The sequence below is a fragment of the Brassica rapa genome, chromosome A09, assembly GCF_000309985.2.
Source record: "Brassica rapa cultivar Chiifu-401-42 chromosome A09, CAAS_Brap_v3.01, whole genome shotgun sequence".
Taxonomy (NCBI): Eukaryota; Viridiplantae; Streptophyta; class Magnoliopsida; order Brassicales; family Brassicaceae; genus Brassica; species Brassica rapa.
In genome coordinates, this window is record NC_024803.2 from 38,247,964 (window position 1) to 38,271,295 (window position 23,332).

Consider the following 23,332-nt stretch of genomic DNA (forward strand, 5'->3'; position numbering starts at 1 on the left):
TAAATAAGTTGCAGATCTTTTGTTTTTTTTCTTTCTCAAAAAAAAAAAGGGTTGAAGATCTTTTTATATAGTCATAATGGATGGATATACACGGATTTTTGTATTAGTTGGCATTAACATCATATCATTCTTTTTGTGTAACACATACTTTCATTAGAACTTATTACATCATATCATATCATATCATTTTCTTACATAAAGAGTCCAAAAAAAAGCGGCGCGTTTGCGATAGTTTGCTCTCTCATGGCGCGTGGTCTTCCAGGGGTTTATAGCCATTTCCTCTGTAAAACAAAAACCCTAGAAATCAAATCAGTGACGATGGTGTTGAGAAGCCTAACCAATTATTCGAAAACTTCACCATCGTTAAACCACAAATTGAGATGGATATCGAGCTTGAAAGTGGTGTGGAAGAAGGACACGAAGCTGGACGAAGCCATCGAGCGGGACAAGCGCTACAACCTCTGCGCTCGCGTCGTCAAAGAAGTGCTAAACGAGCCAGGCCAAGTCATCCCCCTCAGGTACCTCGAGAAGCGCCGCGAGAGGCTGCGCCTCAACTTCAAAGCCAAGAGCTTCGTGGAGATGAACCCTTCCCTCTTCGAGATCTCCCACGATCGGATCAAACCGAAGTCCGATCCGGTTCAATTCGTCCGCCCCACGCCCCGTCTCAGAGCATTCCTCGAAGAAGAGGAGAGGATCTACGCTGAGAACGAGCCGTTGATCGTCGCTAAGCTCTGCAAGTTGCTGATGATGGCGAAGGATAAAGTCATCAGCGCCGAGAAACTGGTTCATGTGAAGAGGGATTTCGGTTTTCCAAATGATTTTCTGGTTAGATTGGTTAAGAAATACCCAAACTATTTCCGGTTAACCGGTTTAGAGGGAGGTAAGTCGTTTCTCGAGCTCGTTGATTGGAACCCTGATTTCGCTAAATCGGTTATCGAGATTAAAGCCCAAGAAGAAACCGTTAGAACCGGTGTTCGCGTCCGGCCCAATTTCGACGTGAAGTTACCGTCGGGGATGTTCCTGAGGAAGGAGATGAGAGAGTGGACTAGAGATTGGTTGGAGCAAGAGTACATATCTCCGTACGAGGATGTTTCTCGTTTGGATCAAGCTTCTAAGGAGATGGAGAAGCGAACTGTTGGGGTTTTTCACGAGTTGTTGTCTCTCTCGCTGTTGAAGAGAGTCCCTGTGCCTATACTCGGCAAGTTCTGTGAGGAGTTTAGGTTCTCTAACGCGTTTTCGAGTGTTTTTACGCGTCATTCGGGTGTATTCTACTTGTCGCTGAAAGGAGGGATCAAGACTGCGGTATTGAGGCAGGCTTATAAAGACGAGGAGTTGGTTGATAGAGATCCTTTGCTGGCTATTAAGGATAAGTTCTTGGGGTTGTTGGAGGAAGGATGGGAAGAGAGGAAAGATAGATTGAAAATGCAGAGGGAACGGGTTGAGAAAGATAGGGAGATTGCCAAGAAGCAGCAGGAGCCTGAAGAGCGCCTCTGTGAGTAAGTAACTCACAAACAAACAAACAAACAAGTCTCTGTCTTGTCTGATTACTACTGCTGTCAACGCACTTGTCAGATTTACTCTAGTGACCTAATGATGCATATTTTGATAACGATGTTGGAGTAATGCAATTGCTAGACTTGCTTTTGAACATCGTCTTGGATGCTAGAGGATCAATTATAACTCAGTTACAACAAATACCATCACTTTTCTTTTAGTCACGCTTTTGGAGTTGCAGCTAACAATAGTTTTTGTGATTAAATTGGTTTGGGAATTGGGAAACAGGTCTTATTGTTTCTGCCAAAATGAAACACTCCTCCTAAAAGAAAAAGCTCTGCAAGCCAACCTAACAAAAGACACGCAAATCAAATGAAATAACTCTAATATGAACCTAAAACCTCTCTGCAACCATTCTCTTTGTACCTACTTTTACCTTTTGAGTATGTATATAACGAGAACTCACCGAAGATCTCTCTTCACATACACATACACATACACATACATCTCCATGAAAACTCTTTTTCTTGTAGCTATTATCCTTCTGGCTCTTTCCTCTTCCTCTATCACGCGAGGCCAGAGAATCGTAGAGATTCCACCACCGCGTCCACTATGCGCCTCTCAATACGCTCTGGCTAACTACGCCTGCTCACGTCTCCCAATGAACACTGTCCCACTTCCTTCCCCCATTGCCCCACCTCCTCCCATTTTTCCTCCTCCTCCCGACCATGACCACGATGATGATCACGATCACGACCATGACGATGACGACCACGATCACGACCATGACGACCACGACCATGACCATGACAACGATGACCACCACCATAATCACCGTGACCACGACCATGATCACGATGACCATGACCATGATGGCGACCATGATCATGACCATGATGGCGACCATGATCACAACAACCACGATCATGATCACGATGACGATGACCATGACCACCACAACAGCCACAGACGCCACCATCGGCGCCGTCACCATCGGCGCCGTCACCATCACAGACACAGAGAGGAGACGTACGCTCAGCAAGAGTGTTGCAAGTGGGTGAAGCAAATGGACAACGAGTGCGTGTGCGACCTTCTGGTTAGGCTGCCGCCATTGCTAGCGAAACCAGCTCATGACTATACAGTCTTTGTGGATGAGTCCTGCATTGTCACTTTCACCTGCGGAGGCAGACTCATTCGCTGATCAATCCTCCTCTTTCACTCTCATTGTCTTAATATCCTTTTGTTTTATCGTCTTTTCTTTAGCTGTAATAAACAAAACATTCCTTTATTTCACGCCCTTCAGTTTAAACTGCTGTGTATGTTTTACACTTGTCTAGTCAAAAGTTAACCAAACCCAAAAATAAAGTCAGAGTGTGATTATCATTCGTTCTCGTGAGCTTCGCTCGCTCTATTTCTCTAATACGCGCGAACGTATTCTATTGCATATGGGCCTAAGTTCTTAAAACAATGAGATTATTCTAGGCCCATTATTTATTGTAGATCACAGATTTTGGAAATTATTTCATGCCCGTGTATTGTAAGAGCATCATTATCCCACCTACTCATTTAGGGGTTCTTAATTATTTTTTAATAATTTTTAGTTGGAAAAGTAGGTTTAAGAGACTTAGCTAAGAGACATGTATATTTGTATGGTTCATTGCAAGTCTTTTATATAAGGGTTCTAAAAAAAAATATGAAGGGTTCTCTTCTTCTCAAACTCAAAAGATAGACATCAAACTAGGGATAGACAATTAAATACATACAATCGAAGGGAGATAATGTACGTACAGAGCTTAATTGAGTGTTGAAAGCATGACTTAGAAGTGGAGGATTATTCCCAAAAATACAAACTAATCTGATTCTTGGAAAAGTTGATGTACCTTAGCATCGCTGTGGACAAACTGAATACCATGTCCTTGATATATCGTAGAAGAGCAGAACCAACACTTGACCAATCTCATCTTGTCTCCTCCTTAAAAGATCCCTACAAGAACACAGATGAATCACAACAAAGAAGAGATTCATTCAGACATCAAATTGAAGCAAAATCATAAAAACTAAACACAACTAGTAGAGATATTTTCCTAGAAACAGGTTTAGTCAAAAACAATACGAGGAAGGCAGATAAAAGTTTCAATGTTGATCTAATTATTGGTTTCACTATCTCACTCTCTGGACTGTGGTGATGTCTGGGTCAAGATGCTTGAAGAAGCCAAATCCGACGTAGAGCAAGAACCCATTTTGTCAAGCTACCATCACCAACAAGACATTCAGCAATCCGCATCTGACGAGCCTGAGGACCACTGGGACGACCACATCCTCCTCTCTGCATCACCATCTTCGTGCTGATGACTTTCACGTTAAGTGAGAGACCACTGGTTCCTGGTCTCAGCTCACTGACCTTGGTGAACACTGGCTTCCTCAACGCAGGTGATGCCTCAGCCAAGTTCACTTTTAATTTCCAAGTTCATCTTTATCAGAACCATGTTTCGTCAGACCATTAACAGCCTTTCCTATCTCAGTACTCTGCAGACAGATAACCTTAAAGATCAAACACGCACTCTCATTCAAAACCTCAAGAACAACAACTTGATACACAATGAACCAACCTTGAAAATATCCACATTCAAAGACATCAACTTTAGCTTCCTTAGAGAATCAACTATCACTGAGTGTGGCTACATAACACACACACACAAAAAAAAAAATCAAGCTTCCGTGATCAAAGATTACAATTTTAAAGAAATTTAAAAGATCAAAAACAAACCTCGATGTCTTTGTCGAGCAAGATGTCTTTGATCCTAACAACCTCCTTAGAAGCCATTGAAAACTCTTTAATCGCATCACTCAAGGCCTCAGCTTCATCTTCTTCTTCTTAATAACTATAATTGCTAACAATCTGATTATTGTTATCTCCTCTGCTACTTTAAGGGAACTGAGAGATTGGTGGTTCGCAGTATGGCCTCTGCAATCCCATGAGCCTACCAAGACTACAACAGATGATTGAGATCCTAAATAGGAGACTACAGCACAGGAAAAAAAAACACCAGAGAAACTATCCATGATTCCATTCATCGTCGAGAAGAGAAGAAGGCGGAGTCGTCGAGGATTCAGGAGAGAGAGAAAGACGACGAAAGGAAAAGAGGGACACGTGTCTATAAGAGACGTCTCTTGTGGCCCTTAATTAAGAGACGTCTTTACTCTTAATGCATAATTTTCTTTTTTTTTTAATTCTAAAAACATTAAAAACTCTGCCTAAGAAACGGCGATAATGGTGCTCTTACACCGCAGTAGGTTAGAGCGATGAGAATATACTTGTATTAATAATACTAGCAAACAAACAAAAAACACAGAGATAACTTATAAAACAAAATAGGATGGAGATTCATGGAACCCTTACTTTGTTTATAAAAAAAGTCGCATTGATGGGAAACAATGATAGAATTTAATTATTGCGTTATGCTCAAAAGATGTGATTCCTTTTTACTCCAAAGACTCTTTTTTTTTCGCAATTTGTTCTTTGTCTTCTTCCACTTTCTCCCTTATCTCTTGTAGTTTCAAATTCTACGTCGAAGCCATATACATAGATGCATATTTTTTTAGTATTTACATCAACGTCAGTCCACAGATATATCGCACCAGGCCAATGAGCCACGGTCGAGGACTCGTAGTAGTAGTGTAGGTACTCTCTGTTTTGTAAAAGTTTTTTTTTGTCTTTAAATTTTCTATGTAAGTTTCTATATATTTAAGTTGTTTTGCCTATTAATATTCATTGGTAATTTTTGTTATTGATTACTTCTTCTGTTTCATATTAAGTGTTACTTTACCTTATTTTTCTTGTTTCACAAAAAGTGTCATTTTATAATATCAATGCAATTTATATAATTTTTCAGCTGAAAATTAATTGCAAAATGCATTAATTTTATAGATAAATCGATTTATCTAAAATACTATTGGTTAGATATGTGATGTTAATGAAAACATAAATGCATTTTATTGAATTCTTTAATATATGTGAAAAGTGTCTAAGTAACATCCTTTACGAAGTAGAGAGAGTATAATATTTAAATTAAATATTTATATAATGGTCTTTTAAGAAGAAATTATCCATGGTAAATAAGTATATCGACGGGACGAATATTGACGGAGTGGGGCCCAGGAGCATCTGGAGAATAATAATAATGGATGGGTTCCAATTAAGAACGCATTAACCCACTTTGAATCGAATAATGCAACATAAATTGTCAACGGCTGTACGGTCTCTTACTGTACGGTCATTTCATTTTGGTAACATCTAACTCATTAGAAATTTATCTTCACACTTTATTTGTGTCTTTGTTCTTCTTATGTCCCGACTCAAACTGGTTAACAACAATTTCAAGGGATTCCACACGCTAAAAAAAAACTGCTTTAAAACTATCTTCATCATCATGTCGTTTGATTTGAGTGGTTAATAGTTTAGAACATTTAATTTGATCATTTTCCTAGCTCAAATATATGAAATATTTTCATACTACGTACTAATAAACTCGTTACGATTCATTTCACGTGTACGATTTCTTTCGTATTCTGATCTTAATAATTCAGGATTATATATCTGACCTATATACATAGGTGTGTCTGCATCAAACAATTACATTTAAAGAAGAAATCACTGAATAACTATATACGACATATAAGTTGCCAACTTCGGTGCAAAAAAAAAAATATAAGTTGCCAACTTCAGTGCCCCACTCAGCTTAGACGTTGTAATATTTAAATCAAATAGTTATACAAAAGCAAGTCTTATTTCCAAAGTTATCTCTGAGTGTTTGGGTTCGTGCTTGAATTTTCGGTCTAGATCATGTTTGGGTAAGGTTGTTGGAAGCTAGCTACAAGAACTGTTGTTTCAAAGTTTGAGAACACCTTGTTTCTCGATAGTTCGTGGTATTTGGCTCTCGTCCTTGATCAATGCCGGGTTCTTTGATCCGAGCCGGTTTCTTGGCTTAACTGGATTGTAGGTTGTTTTCCACTATTGTTTTGGATCCAATTCATTTTCGTCGTAGTCTCTGTTATCTAGTTTAATTTACGCAATTCGCTACAATTTTTCATTATCATAAATTTGAAAATTTAATATAAAATTAACATTTACCAAAAAAAGAAAAGGTCTCATTTCGAAGTATAGCATTCCTCTTACAGTCTCATTTGAGTCCAAAAAAGTAGAAGATAATACTGAATAACCGTTATGCCAAAATTTCAGTATCTAACAGTACTATATATGATGCGTATACTATATAATATATGTAGAGCCGTGGATATAACTTTATTTTCTAGCATATTTTAAAAATATTTTCCCCACTCATCACTCATGGTAGTAGTCTTGGACATTTCTGATCATTGCCATGCCATCAGAACATTTCTTAACCACATTTTCCAGCTGATCACGCCACTAGGGACATTTCGCGTTCCCTGACCGCCCCGGTTGATGCTTCCACAAACATTCGAGGGCTGTCAATATCGAGCAAGAACCGTGAAACAGCTTCGGTGCTCGGTCTAGCCACCAGCCTCTCCCACGCCACGTCAGCATCCACCTTTGATCTACGCCTTGTGATAACCGGAGTCGCATCCAATCTCTGAATGCACCACTTCTTGATCTTTCTCAACCGTTCGATCTTCTCTCTCTGTCTGCAAGCTAACTTAAAAGTATTACTCTTTATTTCATCGACCACTTTATTCAACAGTGCTTCTCTGTCTCCCAAATTCAAGAACGGTTCGTTCCTGAAAAATATGTCGAACTCTGGAACTCCAATTGCTTTCTTTATTCCTCTCGAGTAATCAGAATCCGAATAGTCAAAAAAGTCTCTAGCTTCTTCGACCATTCCATTTTGCACCATCTTATCAACTCTCTCAGACACAAACCGGTTCAAAACGGGTAGTGCCACGTCGACCCATAGGAAGCAACAGTCGTACTTTGACCTAAATTTGTAGTCGTCGTCGTCGACTAGAGCCTCGACGTAAGAGTTGGAACCTCCAACGATGATTGGAAGCTTTCCACGGTTAAGAACAGATTCAACAGAGAGATTTGCCATGTGGCAGAAGTTTGCGGCGGTTAAGTCGGCTTGAGGCGGCAAAACACTGAGGAGATGGTGCGGTACCCCGCATCTCTCCTCGGTCGTGATCTTGTTAGTGACAATGTCGAGACCTTGGTGAACTTGGATCTTGTCGGAGTTTATGATCTCTGCTTGAAAACGTGTGGCAAGATCGACGGAAAGTCGTGACTTGCCTGTTCCGGTAGCGCCCATGATGACCACGACTTTTTCCTTTGGGACGTATGGGTTTAGAGTTAGCATATTGGGACCAAATCTCGCCGGAGAGAACTCTAAATTTGTCGAAGGAGGCAATGATTGCTTGCACATTGCCATAGATATCTTCATGATCATGATGATATATAGAAAACTTTACAATATAAACGAGACTTGAGACTTCAGGTGTTTTATATATATTTAGATATATGTTTGGTCGACACTTGTATCGATGTTCAGGTGACTTTGCATGAGGCATATGATTTCTATATTTATAACACTTGAGGAAATTTAAAGTCTGGACGAATGATCTATTACAAGTTGGGTCGCTTTTTTTAATTGGTCAAAACCTATTCTTTTTTTTATCTTTTACTTTATTCTCCTCTATTTGTTTTAGCCTAGCCAAACATTTGATGCGCGTGCAGTGCTGATGATATATTTTGATAATGTGTCAATCAAAGTTAAACTTCTATAACGTTTGATGTGAAGTTAAGATCCGTTTTATTTTGTGTGGAAAGTTAATTATGATCAGAAGCACTTCCGTTTCTAGATATTCTATATATTATTTCACTTGAGTGTAAGTTTTTGTTATTAAAATTGGGTTGTATCTTGGCTTTGTCCTTTGTAGACAATTTTGCTTGAAATAAATTTAACTTGAATTGAATTACATTACGCACTAAACATCAACTTAAACTAAAACATGTTATTAAATAAATCATAATCGGGATAATGAGTATTATATGTATATATATTCTCTATGCCCTGAATATATATATATATATATATAAATCATTTAAAAAGTCATGCAAGTGTGATTCTAAGATTAATATTTTGATATTCTATTATAAGTCTTTCTATTTTTGTTGAACAAAATAAAGATTCTGTTGGACCGCCCATTAATGAAACGGAGAGGCAAAATTGTTTGTCGTCCTGCAATGGCCAAGACCTAGGCAACGTCTCTTTACTACTCTTCCACTTAAGTATAATCTTAACAAGGAAAACCATAAAAGAATACTTTCTATATTTTTTTACGTTTTAATTATTCACAGAAGATAAGAAATAGTATAATGGTCTGAGAAAGGGCCTTTAAAAAGATTATTCTTACAGCGACAAGTCGTAGCTATTGCCTATTGGAATGTAATTTTTTGCTTGTGTGCGAACTTAGTTATGTGTGCATGCTTCTACACGTCCATGTACGCGCGTATCTGATTCCTCCGTTCCTACATACCAAAATAAACACATAATAGTTAAAAAAAATCAATTTAAACACAGCCATCCAAGTATGATTAATTTCTTTAACTATATACAAATTTTGCTATAGCTAGAGCTAGATGTGAATAAATTTCCCAAATTAGATATTTACTGATTTATGTTTGATTTTAAGGGAAAGTAGTATATTTTTATCTTTTGATAATATTTTGGCAATTCTGGTCCTTTGATATTATATTTACACGTCATTTGATATTATATTTACACTATTTAATTATATATATATATATATATATGTTTTAATCAAATGAGTGGATTAAACGAGCTTATATGCGTTTTCTTTTTAAATCCTAGCTTTTTGTTGTCTTATCAGTTGATTAGCACATTATACAATTTTATTTGTAATTTTAGAAAATTTTCGATTGATTAGTTAGTTGCCATCACAACCTCAAGATAAGGAATATATACATCAACCTAAAATCAATTTCAATGGTACCAGTTAATCTTATAATTAGAATAAAACGAATTGTTATTTTCTTTATGTACATTTGCTTTGCAATTTGTCCATTGACCCAATAATTTCAAATCTCTTATATATTAAAGGAGAAACATTGTAATAAATGCGTTTACACTAAACTAGACACATAAAAACATTGTAATAAATGTGTTCACACTAAAATGACACATATAGAGAATTTTTCAGCTAAACTCTACATAAATATGTTCACACTATGTACATTATGTTTTTTAAATATAAAACTCACATGCATGATTTTTTTTACGTTATTTTTACTGTTTACAAATAGAGCTGGATAAATTATTCATAAATTTTGATTCGATTCGTTATCCGTTTTGATTCAAACCAAAAAATCCGGATATCCGTTACTCTACGAAGCAAATCAAATACTAAAATGCAATATCCGTAAAAAAAGTAAATCACAAGTATCAATATTTATAGGAACGGATATCCAATTTGATCCGTTATATACATATATATATACATATATTTAAAGAATTATATATAAGTTATATATTATAGTTTATATAAATTTTACAATATTTTTGTTTTATATAATTTCATTTTAAGAATTTTATTTTTCATGTATTATTTTGAAAAAAATGTCATTTAATATTAATTAACAGTATCTTTATATATTTATCAACCATCTTTATATACTTTTACATACACATACATGTGCACATTGACGTGCGTACCTTATAACTAAGTATTTACCACAACTAAAATATCTAATTTTTTGAAAGTTAAAATTTTCTTTTTCGTAATGCTTCTTTCACTATCGACCAAATTGTAATAAAATAATTTGTGTTAATATTTTTTTTTTAACTATTATCCGTTTAGAAACTATAATATGAAACCATTGGTTCGACATCACGACTATCTAAGATTCATAACATGAAAACAAACAAATAATAGTAATTTTCTATTATCACAGGAAAAAAACAAAAAAAATATCAAACATTTTAACCGAATAAACCAAATAAATATTGATTTTAAATGATAGTTATATTTTAGGAGATTAAAAACCAAAAACCAATTTAAAACCAAACCGATATCCAAATTAATGTCTCCTTATTAAAATAATAACGAAACTAATAATCACATTCTGCGCTAGACGCGGATTATTACCCAGTACAACATGTAAAAGGAGACTCTATAGCTAGCTAGCTATATATGAGTGCTAGCTCGTTCGCCTAAACCTCATAGGTGGCCACCAACTTTTGGAGTTCCTTACTTTATATAATGTTCATGATACATACAAAGAAATTAAACCGAGATAAGAAACTTAATGATTGATTGATGATAACCCATTAGCCACGTTTATATAAATATATAGATTAATCTATTATGATAAAAAGTAAATAATAGACGACCAATAAGGCAATCACGCCTGCCTTGCGCATTAACCAACCTCTCTCTTTCAGTAATCATTTGCTCATTCGTCGTAAGAGAGTATATAACCTTTGATTTTGCTGGTGTATCCTTTATATATTAAAAGAGGAGCATTGGAGTTAATGCTTTCACACCATGTATGACACGTGTCTACTGCAGAGAAACTCGCAAAAATTAGTTGCCTTAAATGGTTTTGCTATTCCTGAATTTTTGGAAACGTTTCATTGATTTTGAAAATTAAAAAAACCACTCGTGGAATGAATTATCACGTAAAGCTTATGCTACGACATGACCGTACCATCGTTAAGATTATTAATCCTGAACACTTTCCAGAACATATAAGGGTGTGCTCTGTCAGTGCACATCGCGAAGCACTAGATAGTAACACGTGTAAGTTAGAAAGACAGAATCGAGAAGATGAAGACGTAATTAACTTTTCTCTTATACGGGAGACATGAACATTCATATCGGCGAAGAACTCATTATGAACACTTTGAAGAAGAACACACTCTGTATCTTAGAAACGAGACATCACCGAGCTCGCTAAGCATTTTTGCTCCACATTGCATAATGGTTCTTGAACGTGTATAGATTGTATGAACTATAAAAAGTTAGTTTATTATGTATAACGTTGTTCTTGAACATGACTTCTGAGTTATTACATATCTTTGTTCTTCAATGTGACAATCTATGCGCATGCTTGGGATATGAAGAAGTATGATCGAAAGAGAAGATGACGACGTCTGAAGAAGATAAGCTGAGTTCTTTGTTACTCAAGACGATAAAATGGAGAACATGAAGACGTTTAAATTCGTATGACAGAACCGAGAAGATGAAGACGTCTTTTACTTTTCTCTTAGAAGAGAGACATGACTATTCATCTCGACGAGAACACTTTGAAACAGAGTACACTCTGTATCTTAGAACCGAGACATGACCGAGCTCGCTAAGTTGCGCAGCTCCACACTGCATTACGGTTCTTGAACGTTTATAGAATGTACGAACTATGAAAAGAGAAGATGACGACGTCACAAGAAGATAAGCTTAGTTATTTGTTACGCAAGACGATATAATGGATTAGATGAAGACGTGTTCTCCCTTTCTGTAATATTAGATTTATGGCATATAAAATAATTGTACGTATCATTAGTTTGTGAAGCCAGGATTCCAAAGCATAATTACAACTTTACGTCTGGACTCTTTTTAATATAGAGTTTAACTGGACGTAATATTGAAAATCGGTTATTTGGGTTTACTGAACCCAGCCGGTCGGTTCATAGAATAATGACGGATATTAAAATCTCGCCGGTATAACCAATTCTTTGTTTCCTCTCCAAGGCCAAAATATATGAGAATCAACTACGATAATCAGTTTATGGCAATATCATTAAATTTGTTCATGCTGGCCAAGGCAAAGAAATATGATAATCAATGCGTTTTTAACGTGGAAACTAAGTTAAAATCCTTAGGGTTTTACTCTATTAAGTTCACAGCGACAACATGTTTTAGGAAGATTCAACCCTTACGTGATTCTAATTTTCTTATCCTTGCGAACTTTAATACGATACTGAAAGGGTTGTCACATCCAATGTACTGTATTGGTATGTTAAGTATAAGTTTGTTTCGTTTTTGATTAGTTACTTAACTCGGTCGTGTAGGATGATTCAGCTGAGATCTATTCATCTTATTTCCATTATTTGTGTAGACCTTTGTGGAGCTATGGTTGCTGTTGGGGAGTTGCAACAACTTGAAGAACTAGGACCTGGCGAGATATTTTCTTATCAGAATACCAGGATGGAGTTCACTTTGGTTAACACAGAGTTTGAACCTCTGACTTTACTCATATTTTTTTTAAAGAAACAGATCTTAGTTTTCATATATATCAATATGCTAACTCACCAAATGAATTACAAGTTAAAACACTTAAAGTGTGTTGCCTATGGAAAGGAAGCAGTGACTTTGAATGAATACAACCTTAACTCACGTGCTCCAGTGAATGTCTGTGTTTTGAGGTCATGGAGAATCCATTGGGGAGAAGGTTAGCTATCTAATATTGCATATTTTACAGATTAAAATATCTTATGTATTTTGTACTTCTTATGTAGGTGGTTTCAGATATATCACTAACATAGAAAGCTCTTCTCAAGTCTTATTTGATCAGGACATGGCAGAAATACAAAACTTCAAATCGAAGTAAGTATCTTCTAAATTATTACTTAGTGTTTTTTGGCTGGCGATAAGAAAAAAATTTGTGCCCTAATTTTTATCTTCTTCTGTTTCTATGGTCACAGAATTCCTATGCAAGCAAATTGAAGTTGAGGTTGGAGTGTCTATTAATTTGAAGATTTTTTCGTTTTATTAGTATTTTATTTACATTTATATTTTTGTTTTGACTTTCAACATCTTACTTAAGAAATATTATGATAAATTCTTTAATTATGCATCTTAATAATAAATGAGCTTTTTAGTTATAAGAGAGTTATTCTATTGTTTAAATATGCTTTTACCGTTCTTGAAACTTTCTTCCGTTGTTATAAAGTCCTACTTTATCAATCATATATTGCAAATACATACTTTATTTTGGATGTCAAACATTAAATCACCGAGTCAATTCACTCCGCGCAACTTGCGCGGGTTATCACCTAGTTTATATTATTCTTCCAAATGTGGAAACTGTGTTGCAAGTAAAAGCAAAAAAATAAAGACAAAATAGAATCTGTATATGTGACTCATGGTGTAGCTATATTATGATAGACATTAAATGTTTAGTCTAATTCTTAACATTTAATTTGTAAAAGAAAAAGTCTACTAAGAACGTCTTTTCAAAACATACATCGCCAAAGATGGGTATATAGTTTTGGTTTGTCATTATTCAGAAAATGATACTTAAAAAGTAGTTTTCTCATAAGTTAAAAGCCAAATCTGCACGCTTGATAATCTAAACATATCTAATAAAATCCTAAGAAACTAATTATTATTTGGCATGATTGTTATCAATATCGGAAAAATCTTGAACACATGCGTTCTTTTAATATTTAAGCACACGTATGTACATAAAAGCACGTTAATTCGTTATATATATACTGTTCAACACCTAAGTAACATGGATGGTTTCAGACTTATTCATATGTATCTGCTTATTAACATTACAGTGTATTTTTTATACCATGATCAACAGTTGTTTATACCCTGACCATCAGACCATGCTACAAAGCCTACAGAGTTGAAGGAGATTATGCATTGTTAGGTCGATTAGAATCTATCTATATTATATAAGTAGCAATGTTGGATTTTCATGGACCATTTGGTGTGTTCACATTTATATCGATCATTTCGCCGGACTTTCCTCCAGCCGCCACCACACAATCTATACAAACCTAGCCACCCAACGTCAGGTCTAGGTAAGCAACTTCGACGGCTTTGATCATACAGTACATCTCCACGGCAAGGTAGATAAAAACTCTCGTGAGATCAAACATCTGGAGATCATCAACAAGATGGTCGTCAAAATTATGTTTAAAGGAGTCCCATGACGATCCAAGCGGCGACCACTCACCGTCTCCAATCTCACCACCGTCCTCTGGGCTCTGACTCCAGTAGAAACGACGATGGTGGTGTAGAAGGCAGGGTTTCAGGTGGACGTGGTAATGCATGCTGAGGTGGTTGCAGCTCCTTTTCTGCTCTGCTGAACCACTACAACCGCCTGAGATCAACAAGGGTCCTTGAAAGAACAAAACCAATATGACCTCCGGTTGCAGCAACGAGGAAAGAGTTGCCGTTTGATGTTTTAGAATGGAAAATTTATTTAAGTTTTGAGCATCGATGGAAACTAGATATAAACAAATCTCTTAAAACGTACTAGCTAGCTTTGTGATAATTTCAGAAACTTTATACTTGACAAAATCAAAGTTTGTGAATTTTGCTGCTCACAAGAATCAAATTTGCAAAAGAATGATCAACACTACCACACACACACACACACACAAAAAAAAACCCTATCTTACAATTTCCTGATCAGCGTGCAGTGGTTTGAGAGCAGACTGACTCTGGTGTGCTCTTCCGCCAAGTCTCTTTGTTGGCCCGGCATGCTTCTTTTATAGGCCACTCGATCTGGATCCCGTCGCTGTTCTGTTTCTCTAACTGACAACAGTGCGTGTGAAACGTGCGAGGATCCACCTGAAGCTTAAAGTCAAGGGCGAACAACAACTTCATCTCCAATCTATTCAACTCTCTAGTGCTCACACCTCCCACTCTGGCGTAGTAAGCATTGTTGTAGTACCTGCACAAAAACAACGTCAAAGGATCAATGCTGAAGACACATGACTAGTTGAGGAGGTTGGGTTAGTTACCTGTCGTCGAAGACTTTAGCAGCTAACATGACACTCGTAACGACAAGGCGGTGGACATTAAGGGGCGTGAGATGAGCTCGTGTCACGTCGAGAAACTGAAGAATGTAGATGTAGGCAACGACGAAGCAAGAGGGGCTGCAGCGAGAGTAGATGAAAATGCGATCCAAGTAGTCGGAAATGGTGATCTCAGGCGGAGATCTCCCGTCAAAGACGGTCACAGTAGAGTGTTGGAACTCTGGGGGAGATATAGATTTGTCATGCAACAACAAAGATCTCTCGAGAGATGAAGCGAGACGTGAGAGAAGTGCTGGTGGCTTCTTCAAACGCTTGCCCTCTACAATAAGCCCTAGCCTTAGGTATACACCCGAATCATTGAATCCAGGATCAGTTGCCAGAGTTTCCATTTTTTTTAATTCTCGATTATCGAATCTGCAATATTACATAATCAAATTCAATAAGTCCTCTCTCTCTCTCTACCTAACTACCAACAATCTCTAGAGAATTGGGATTCACAGTACAGGCGATTTGGAGATTCCAGATGGCAACTTACAAGATCTTTTGGTGTGGAAGAAGAAGAAGAAGGAACTTACTTGTTCAATGAATGAAGAAGCTTCCGGAGAAGTGAAGAGAACAAACACAGATCTCTATCTCCGCCGCTTCGCCATTCTTTGCTCCGTAGCTACGAGTTGAAGCCGCGAATCATTGTTACGAAGAAGAAAGAGGAAGTTTCCATTTTTACGTTTATTTAACTAACCATAACAAGATCCATTTTTTTAATTTTTTTAATAAGCATAATAAATAAATGGAGTAAAAGACAGAAGGTGTGGTGGACAGTTCACCGTCGGTGACTCCACCTGGCCCACCTTCTTCAATCGCCGTCGCTTCAATCAACCGAATGATGGGCTTTTATCATTAAAGGCTTATTATTACTGGGCTTTGGGCTTGTTTCAGGGGCTTTATTGACTTTTCAATGTGTAGAATCAATAAACCCTAATTAATCTTCTTCTTCTTCATCAATTGGCTCTCATTTTCAGTTGAGATTTCAAAACGCAACCTTTGCCTCCATTAAATCCCCCTCTCCCGCTTTCATCTCCAATCCGCCGGAAACTAGAGAGATCCATTTCGATACCGCTTAGAAACGAAGGTGAATGAGAACCCTTTTAACTTCATTCTGATTTTCATATCCTTATCGCATCTCCATCTTGTTACTTTCTGAGCAAATTAGGCTTTTTTGGTATCTACAATAGAACATTGAATTAGATTATAATTATATCTCCAACGCCTTCTGCGTTTTTGGATTGGATCTACACTTAGCTTTGTTGCCATGGCTTCTGTTAGTCTTTGTAATTTTTATTTTTTTTTGAATATTTAATTATCAGATTTGAGCAATGTTTGTTATTTCTTTTGTCTTACTATTATTACAGAACCAAGTCGCCATGGATCATTCAGTTAAAACCCCACCTGTTCTATCCGTAAAGATGTGGCCACCAAGCAAGAGCACACGCCTCATGCTCGTCGACCGCATGACCAAGAACATCACCACCCCTTCCATCTTCTCCCGAAAGTACGGTCTCTTGAGCCTCCAAGAAGCTGAGGAGGACGCCAAGCGCATTGAAGAACTTGCTTTCGCCACCGCCAACAAACACTTCCAGAGCGAGCCTGACGCTGATGGCACCTCTGCTGTCCACGTCTACGCCAAAGAGTCCAGCAAGCTTATGCTCGAAGTCATCAAACGTGGTCCGCAACAGGTTGATTCCGAGGCCGAGGGGAACGTCGATGGGGACACCTTGTTTGATTTATCTGGTGGACGTAGAGCCTTCATTGATCTAGAGGAGGCGCGCGAGCTTCTGAGGCCTCTCGCTGAGCCGAACAACTCCTTCACCAAGATCCGTTTCAGCAACAGGAGCTTCGGCTCCGAGGCTGCTAAATTCGCTGTAGGCGTCTTGTCTTCCGTCAAGGACCAGCTGACCGAAGTGGATCTCTCGGACTTCGTCGCGGGGAGACCGGAGGCGGAAGCCCTCGAAGTCATGACCATGTTTTCGTCCGCCTTGGAGGGCTCTAACCTCAGGTCTTTGAATCTTTCCGACAACGCCTTGGGAGAGAAAGGCATCCGTGCGTTTGCCTCTCTCATCAAGTCTCAGCGTGGCTTGGAGGAGCTTTACCTCATGAACGACGGCATTTCGGAGGATGCTGCGAGAGCGGTCCGCGAGCTGCTTCCATCTACTGGCGAGATCAGGGTTCTTCAGTTTCATAACAACATGACTGGAGACGAAGGAGCCATCGCCATTGCGGAGATTGTGAAGCAGTGTCCGTCTCTGGAGGATTTCAGGTGTTCGTCCACGAGGATTGGCTCTGACGGAGGTGTTGCGCTTGCTGAAGCGCTTGCGTCATGTAGCCGCTTGAAGAAACTTGATCTCCGTGACAACATGTTTGGAGTTGAAGGTGGGGTTGCCCTGGCAGAGACCTTGTCAGTGTTGAGTGAGTTGACTGAGATCTATATGAGTTACCTGAACTTGGAGGATGAGGGAGCAGAGGCGCTTTCCGAAGCTCTGGTTAAGTCTGCTCCTCGTCTTGAAGTTATAGAGTTGGCTGGGAATGATGTTACTGTAAAAGCCGCTGGGAAACTGGCGGAATGCATCGCGTCCAAAGAGTCTCTTTCGAAGCTGAATCTGTCTGAGAATGAACTCAAAGACGAAGGGACTATCTTAATCGCAAAGGCGCTTGAAGAAGGTCATGACCAGTTGACTGAAGTTGATCTGAGCACCAACATGATGAGGAGAGCTGGGGCGAGGGCCTTGGCGCAAACTGTTTTGAAGAAACCTACTTTGAAGCTTTTGAACATCAACGGAAACTTCATATCTGAGGAAGGTGTGGACGAGGTGAGTGACATGTTTAAGGACTCACCGGACAAGCTTGGTCCTCTGGATGATAATGACCCGGAAGGAGAAGATTTTGAAGATGAAGACGAAGAAGAGGAAGGCGAAGAAGAGAGTGAACTGGAAGCAAAGCTTGGAGGTCTGAAAATCAAGCAAGAGGAGGAATAGGGAGAGGTGGCATGACGTGATGCTCTTGTTGCTATGTAGTTTAGGTTCAGTTTTATCTCTCTTTCGCTCTTTATGGTAAACGTATTTTTAGTCATGCAAGGAGGATCTAAGAGTGTTTTTCTGATGATCTATTTCCTTAACATGAAATTGATCATCTTCCAAGGAAAACTAGAATTGTTGTTGTTGGTCTCTTTGGTTATGAATTTAAATGGTCTTTTAGTTGATACAGAACAAGAGAATCAAGGTTGGATAATTAGAGAAACGATCATATACACACACATTATCAAGGTCATATAACTGGAAGATTCCTCTAAGGAAGTCCATAGCTTCCTTTGTTAGTTCGATGCTCTGCAAGTCAAACCAGAGGAATAGAAGCCAGTCACATCCTTAAATAACAGAAAATTTTAGACAAGACACACCTGATTAGGAGAATGCTTTGCTGGAGTTGGTAGTAACCCGTTGTCGAGTTCTAAACTATCATTGTAACCATAACTCGGACATGGGATTCATCTACTGACGTGGGTGGATGCTCCAGACTTCATTTTGGGTTGACCCGGCACGTGCGCGATAACCTTTTATCTTTAGGCCTCAAGAATTTACGCGGCCTCTTTTTTTTTGCAATTTATACCAATTGATTATGAAGCTATGAGCTATCCGTTGGCGTTACCCATACGATTCTTCCACTTCTAAAAATACTTCTTTCTGTTTTGAATAAAGAAGAGAAGACAAGAGAAGAGAGAAATTGGTGTGTATTATTCCATGAGTAATGAGTCCTTTATATAGGATTACAATAGCTTGTGGACAAAGCCACTTGGAGAACAAGTAAAGCTTGGAGAACAAGTATATTTAAGATATGCCATAATGGCATCACCATAATATTCATAACACTTCCCCTTGATGTCCATTATGCGCGTAAGATGCTGCCTCGTTAAAAACCCCACCAGGAAAACCCAATAGGAAAAAACCATGGTTAAAGGAAAAAGAGTGCAGCGTATAATGACTTCCCCTCATGTGTACATACGTCGAGATCTTTGAGACAACGTAGTTCAATAAGATGAGTGAGCTTCTTGAAAGTAGCAGGGGTAGCGTCTTGGTGAATGAAACAGCCAAATATTTACTCGAACGAACTTGTAGGAAACGAACTTCGCCATTCTTCAGTAGTGCATGAGTCTTCATGATCTGATCATTTCTTGGATTCTTTTTATCTCCAAAACTATAGAACAATGATAGATTTTCATCTCCCAAATTGTAACATTCTCTTTGGGTGTCTATCTTTTATGTGTTCTTTGTTGCCTCGTTAAAACCTTGTCATGGAAAAACCCAGTGGGATAAAAACCATGATGAGGGAAAAGAGTACAACCACACATATTTCACATTTCTTCTCCGGAAAGCAATATCTTCAGGATATGCATTCCAATAAGAGAAATCTCCTTTTGAAATTGAGAATATTGTAATACTCTTTCCATTAGAGTATTCAAGGTCTATAGATTTCTGGTCCACAATTCTTATTTGATATAGACAATATTTTCTTAGTCTATTTGGACTTCAAACCAAACTTCTTACATACAATCGTCTAGACATTCGTTTCGTACATACGAATAACTCATTCGTAACTATTATGACTTTCTTTCTTGTCATATGAAATTACATCTTTTGGTTATGAAAAAGATTAGTAATTTGCTCAATAACACTTTAAATATGGTACTTCAAGACCAAACATGTATGAGCATCTTAAATAAAATCCTTCACGGATCTTTATGATAACATCTAATTTTAGATCTCCAATTTGGAATACATAAAGACAATATTTGTATTGTCAAGAGCTTTCTTCCAAAATACAATTTTCTATAACTCTTCAGGAGTTTTATTGATATTCAAATGAATGATTCTATTGATCTATAATCACTTGACAAATATAAAGATGTATTGATTTACTTCAAATATTTCATATATCCCATAAAACATATTTCGATCGAATAGCTAGAGTTCCCGGGAACATGACTTTGATATAAACAATCCTTCAGGGATTATATATTTTAGGGATTCTATCTCTTAAGGATTACTAGTTTCCAGTGGGTCGTATAATTCAAATTCTTCATTTATTTTCAGAATAATAAGAAACTTGAAAGTAGTTGCATCTACCACATGAGACTATGTCTCTTCACAATCAATTCCATATTGATCTTTCAATGAGCAACAAATCATTTCCCACTTGTTTTACACTTTTTAGTGTATGGACTACTGGTCCAAATACTTGTCTCTTTCACAAGAGTTTGTATTTTGTCTATTGTTTCTTTCTGACTTGGCCAATCATTTATTTGTGTACACTTTTCAATAGACTTTCTTTCATGATCCTCTTTCTCATTCATCATATCAACTGCCATTTTTTAGGCATAAATATCATTGACGTCGATTTGCTTATCAGTTCCATTTTATTTCATACATGACATCACTTATTGAGATCTCTTCATTGTCTCAGGTGCCTGAATTCTTTCAGTCATGTTTAATGTCTCTTCTGGAGATCATTCACAAACTCTTATTCCTCTTGACCATTACTTTATGCTCCTTTCATTTACGAGGATTTTTTTTTTATCTTTGGAACCAATATGTTTACTACGCTTCAGGCGTAACTGGCAGTTTGATATTGTTCTTCTGGAACATCAATTCTTATTTGGAGCATTTACAGCTGGTATATGTGATTTGATCACTGTATTTATTTGGGTCAGTAAATGTGTCTGGCAACTGATTTACTAAGCTATATAATTGAATTATCTTTTGGACTTATCTTTAGTCTGAGGATCAATGATAATTCATTCGAACTTATATTCTTTTCCAGCTGTTTATTTTCTCCCTCTTATGTTGGAAATACTAATTCAACTTTGGCATTCAAATCGAGTCTTACTTATATCCTTCGGGGATGGCTCTAGATTCTTAAGAATCAATGGAGATTCATATCCAACATGTATTTCAACTTTATTTGAAAACACATCTTACTTAAAGCTCTGTGGTGGAGCAATTGGAATGTATATCACACATCCAACATTCTTAGATGCAAAATGGTTGGTTTCTGACCCACTACCAATGACGGGGAGAACCATTAATTACTTGTTGGTTTGATGCGAATTAGTGTTGCTCAAAATGTTTATCACTTATCCTAGTGATTTTTCTATAGTCGTCAAAGACTTTAAGACGTGAATTCACCAATATCATAAAGATGCATAGTGGGTGATCAGTCCACCAACATCTCCATTATGCCAATAATTTCATTTGGCTGGTGAAAACCGTATTTTCATTTTATCTTATGAGAAAGAAATATATGTGAAATCATTCATAAGAATCTTCTGGTTCTTCAATGAATATTCATAAATCTTTATGTATCTTTTCACATCACTACTGAACCAAAATGGTCTAACTGGTTCATGCCAAGTATTTTATAAAATTCTGGTTTACTCTGTATTTATCTCCATTACACTAAATCTTTGTGTAGTATAATCTATAAGAGGCTGTATATACTTTCTCTAAAATACTTATACTGTCTTGAGAAATATTTCTGAATTGAAATATATATAGCATTTCTTTTGCTTACTGTCTCAACATAAGTGTCAAAATCCCACAGATTCCCTTCGAGAATGATTCATCAATCTTAGTTTAGTACAAACATAATATTTTGGATGTTTGACTTATTATTAAATGTGAGATTCATTAATTCTTCCCCTCGAGATGATAAAACTACATGTTTATCAATCTCGAATGAATCTCATTTTGAATCAACAACATACTCTAGATGGGTCATGTATTCTTTCTCAAATCCTTTTAACTTCTTAGACTTATAAGAATATGACGCAATAAGGATTTTAAATTGCATTCTTATGTGCAGTAATATTATGTACTCTTCTGGAGCATCATATATATCTTCTTCCTGAACATTCTATAAGGTTTTACTACCATGTATTGTACTCACAATAATCTTCTTTCATCTTTGGATGATTGAATCATTTTTTTTTTCTCAACTTCAAGTGAGAGAATGAGTTTTAAATAGAAACTCTTGGGTCTTTCTTTATTATCATCTTTATTTCTCAACTTCAAGTGAGAGTATGAGTTCTAAAAAGAAACTCATTGGATCTTAACCTTATTTATATATACATTCACGTCTACAACCACTTTTAGGTTTATTTTCTTGAACAATACTATTTGTGGTATAAATATCCTATTCTCTTCAGGAGAATGGATCATAATCTACTATATGTGATTTATTATCTTAAATCAATAGCTCATTGTTTCTCTGAGTCTCAAAGAAACAAGATACAAGTATAAACTTCTTTTTATTTTTTTAAATCTATTTTCCCAATCATGTGTCTGCTGGACAACATTACTAGTGTGAAAATTTTTTTTTTTTTTCATATATGCATCATTTTAAAAAAAAAATTCGAGAATTTTACTTTTAAACTTAACATCCAACATAGTTGAGATATATTACAGACTTCAGGTCTTGTAATCTTTAGATGCAAAATATATAATGAGCTATAGGTAATCACTTCAGGTGATTGTACATTTCTTTAGATTATTCTCCAAGACTTATGGGATCTTAAGGTCAAGCCTTAAACTTAAAACTCTCACATATACAATCACAGTGAAATATAATAATAAAACTATTTCAAATTATATAAAATATGTATTAACATAGATCTTATTATATAAAGAAATAGATAATATTTCTATAGTAATCATCATATGTGCTACTTCTTTACTTTCATGCTATTGAACAAGGAATCAATAAACTTACTAAACAAATCTTATATCACATTTATCAATTTTCATGTAAATTATTACCCTCGTATATAAAGCATGAAAATAAAATACTTATCTTGGTAAAAAAATGCAACGGAGATGAGAATTTGAATTGCTCATGTATCTTGGTTGGATATAATTTCACATGATCTCTTCTCTTTTAAAGAGGATGATTCTGAAATACTCAAAATTTGCTCATATAAATATGGCTAACATGTTAGTAAACATCAATATATAACATTGACCATATTTAAA

At 36.7% G+C, this 23,332-nt stretch overlaps 5 protein-coding genes and 1 long non-coding RNA gene across 7 annotated transcripts; 3 read left to right on the top strand and 3 right to left on the bottom strand.

The window, feature by feature from the left end:
- Positions 1-4: 4 nt before the first annotated feature.
- On the top strand, positions 5-1,714 carry LOC103842112 (protein WHAT'S THIS FACTOR 1 homolog, chloroplastic). The gene has a single exon (XM_009118728.3). It carries the CDS (start codon positions 244-246, stop codon positions 1,498-1,500), a length of 1,257 nt encoding a protein of 418 aa, XP_009116976.1. The 5' UTR covers positions 5-243; the 3' UTR covers positions 1,501-1,714.
- A 115-nt stretch (positions 1,715-1,829) lies between these two features.
- LOC103842111 (probable zinc transporter cis4) lies at positions 1,830-2,879 on the top strand. The gene has a single exon (XM_009118727.3). The coding sequence runs from the start codon at positions 1,883-1,885 to the stop codon at positions 2,693-2,695; it is 813 nt and encodes a 270-aa protein (XP_009116975.2). The 5' UTR covers positions 1,830-1,882; the 3' UTR covers positions 2,696-2,879.
- Positions 2,880-6,567: 3,688 nt separating this feature from the next.
- Positions 6,568-8,314, bottom strand: LOC103842115 (adenylate isopentenyltransferase 3, chloroplastic). Its single transcript, XM_009118729.3, has one exon. The coding sequence runs from the start codon at positions 7,911-7,913 to the stop codon at positions 6,915-6,917; it is 999 nt and encodes a 332-aa protein (XP_009116977.1). The 5' UTR covers positions 7,914-8,314; the 3' UTR covers positions 6,568-6,914.
- A 6,426-nt stretch (positions 8,315-14,740) lies between these two features.
- LOC103842116 (cyclin-U3-1) lies at positions 14,741-16,059 on the bottom strand. Of its 2 annotated transcripts, none has more exons than XM_009118730.3 (3): positions 15,836-16,059; positions 15,246-15,674; positions 14,741-15,175 (listed from the first exon to the last, which is right to left on the bottom strand). In XM_009118730.3, the coding sequence occupies exons 2-3, from the start codon at positions 15,647-15,649 to the stop codon at positions 14,911-14,913; spliced, it is 669 nt and encodes a 222-aa protein (XP_009116978.1). In that variant the 5' UTR covers positions 15,650-15,674; positions 15,836-16,059; the 3' UTR covers positions 14,741-14,910. The 2 variants fall into 2 exon arrangements, with proteins under 2 accessions (XP_009116978.1, XP_033136336.1); XM_033280445.1 differs by having other exon boundaries at positions 15,796-16,023.
- Positions 16,060-16,156: 97 nt separating this feature from the next.
- LOC103842117 (RAN GTPase-activating protein 1) lies at positions 16,157-18,480 on the top strand. The gene is made up of 2 exons (XM_009118732.3): positions 16,157-16,389; positions 16,670-18,480. The coding sequence occupies exon 2, from the start codon at positions 16,682-16,684 to the stop codon at positions 18,287-18,289; it is 1,608 nt and encodes a 535-aa protein (XP_009116980.1). The 5' UTR covers positions 16,157-16,389; positions 16,670-16,681; the 3' UTR covers positions 18,290-18,480.
- Positions 18,313-19,708, bottom strand: LOC108869874. The gene is made up of 2 exons (XR_001956384.2): positions 18,709-19,708; positions 18,313-18,637 (listed from the first exon to the last, which is right to left on the bottom strand). It is a non-coding gene; the product is annotated as an uncharacterized LOC108869874 (long non-coding RNA).
- Positions 19,709-23,332: the final 3,624 nt, after the last annotated feature.